The sequence below is a fragment of the Echinops telfairi genome, unplaced genomic scaffold, assembly GCF_000313985.2.
Source record: "Echinops telfairi isolate 266 unplaced genomic scaffold, ASM31398v2 ScPeMD7_7400;HRSCAF=8409, whole genome shotgun sequence".
NCBI lineage: Eukaryota > Metazoa > Chordata > Mammalia > Afrosoricida > Tenrecidae > Echinops > Echinops telfairi.
This window is the reverse complement of record NW_022111300.1, coordinates 32873961-32875423: the sequence shown is the minus strand read 5'-3', so window position 1 is coordinate 32875423 and position 1463 is coordinate 32873961. Positions and strand designations below refer to the sequence as shown.

The 1463-nt window shown below is 43.1% G+C and overlaps 1 protein-coding gene across 1 annotated transcript in view; it reads right to left on the bottom strand.

Annotated features, from left to right (window-relative positions):
* LOC105978640 (urea transporter 2-like) overlaps positions 1–783 on the bottom strand; it is a 13094-nt gene extending 12311 nt beyond the window's left edge. Inside the window, exon 1 of the mRNA XM_045296043.1 lies at positions 771–783. Within this exon, the coding sequence (XP_045151978.1) occupies positions 771–783 (13 nt within the window). The remainder of the gene's footprint in view (positions 1–770) is intronic.
* Between the last annotated feature and the right edge of the window lie 680 nt (positions 784–1463).

The window sequence follows — 1463 nt, the reverse complement described above, 5'->3', positions numbered from 1 at the left end:
AGTTTTGGAAACCCGTAGAGGGTTGTTATGGGTCAGAGTCAACTTGATGGCAATGGGTTTTGGGTAGTAGATGAAATGTCTAGAATCGATAGTTTCACAGGGACCAACATTAGGTTAAACTTCCAGGGCACCAGAAAGGTGGAGAGTGACTGTTAATGGGGTGTGTGGGGTTCCTTTGGGCTGATGAAAACAAGATTAGAGCGTGGTGATATTTGCACAGCTTTGTGAATATACTGAAAATGATTTGTGTTATTCCCATTTTATAGTATGTGAAGAATGATGACTCATTAAAAACACAGTAATACATTAATAGCCAATCTATATATCTGTGCTACTATGTTCAACTGGTGTTAATGACTTGCATTTTAATAGAAACGGTAGGGTAAGTCAAGGGGGTGGGTCTTCTGAGAATGGTTTTGGACCGTGGTGGGGAGGCTGGAGGGTGAGTGTGTGGATTCCCTACCGGCCCTTCACATCTCGCTTCTCAGAGATGTACCCCCTGTCTCTGGGTAACAGCTCTGCATGGATTGTGGGGAGTCTCCCAGGGCAGTGGCCCTTTCAGGGTACATAATAAATATGTATCTCTACATCTATCTATATATATGGATCATCTATCAAGGCATAAGCACCGATAACCAAGTAAGGCAATTACATTGAAATGCAGTCATCCAAATAGAAAAAGCATGTGATAGATGCAGTTATTATAATAACTCATGAGTGGGGCCTCCTCAGCCCACCATAGGACAACCCTGTAGGCTCACCCCAGCTACCTCCACTCTTCATGCGTCAACCCCAAGAGTACTCCCCAGGAACAGTCTTCCACTCAAATCTCCACCTCACCGATGTTCTCATGTTCTGCCACTGGGACTATTGTTCAACACCCTGATGCACCGTGGAAGGGTTCGTGAGAGGGCCCATTGGAAGTCAGTGAAAATGGAGACCCTTTTCCCTGTCCAAGTTCATATCCCTAACAATTCTACCTGTAACCCCCTTGGCTAGTAGTCCTTTCTCTAGATCTATTCTGTCTAGGATAGATGTCCCTGTACGGGATATCACTGTTGAGTGGTTGAAATGTAGTTAGTAAGAAAAAGAGTATGTCAAGAGTATTTTATATTGGTTACATGTTAAAACAGGAGCACGTGTAAGCCTAAATGAAGTATGTTATTAAAATTGATTTTGTGTGCTTTCTGCTCATTTTAATGTGGAAACTCAAAATTATTGGGGTCGGGACTTTTCTGCCTCCTTGTTGCGTCTCACTTAGCCATTGTTTTTGACAACATCAATGAACATGGTGGTATAAGAAAGCCCAGAGCTCTTTGGTCCACAAAGCAGCAAGACTATTGGCAAAAACTGAGCCTGAGGTGGTGGGTAACCATTTACACGAACAATAGACTCTCATCAACAAGCTAAAAAGAAAAAGGTGAGATGCGATGCACCCAAGCGGTGCTTAGAGAAAAATTGAG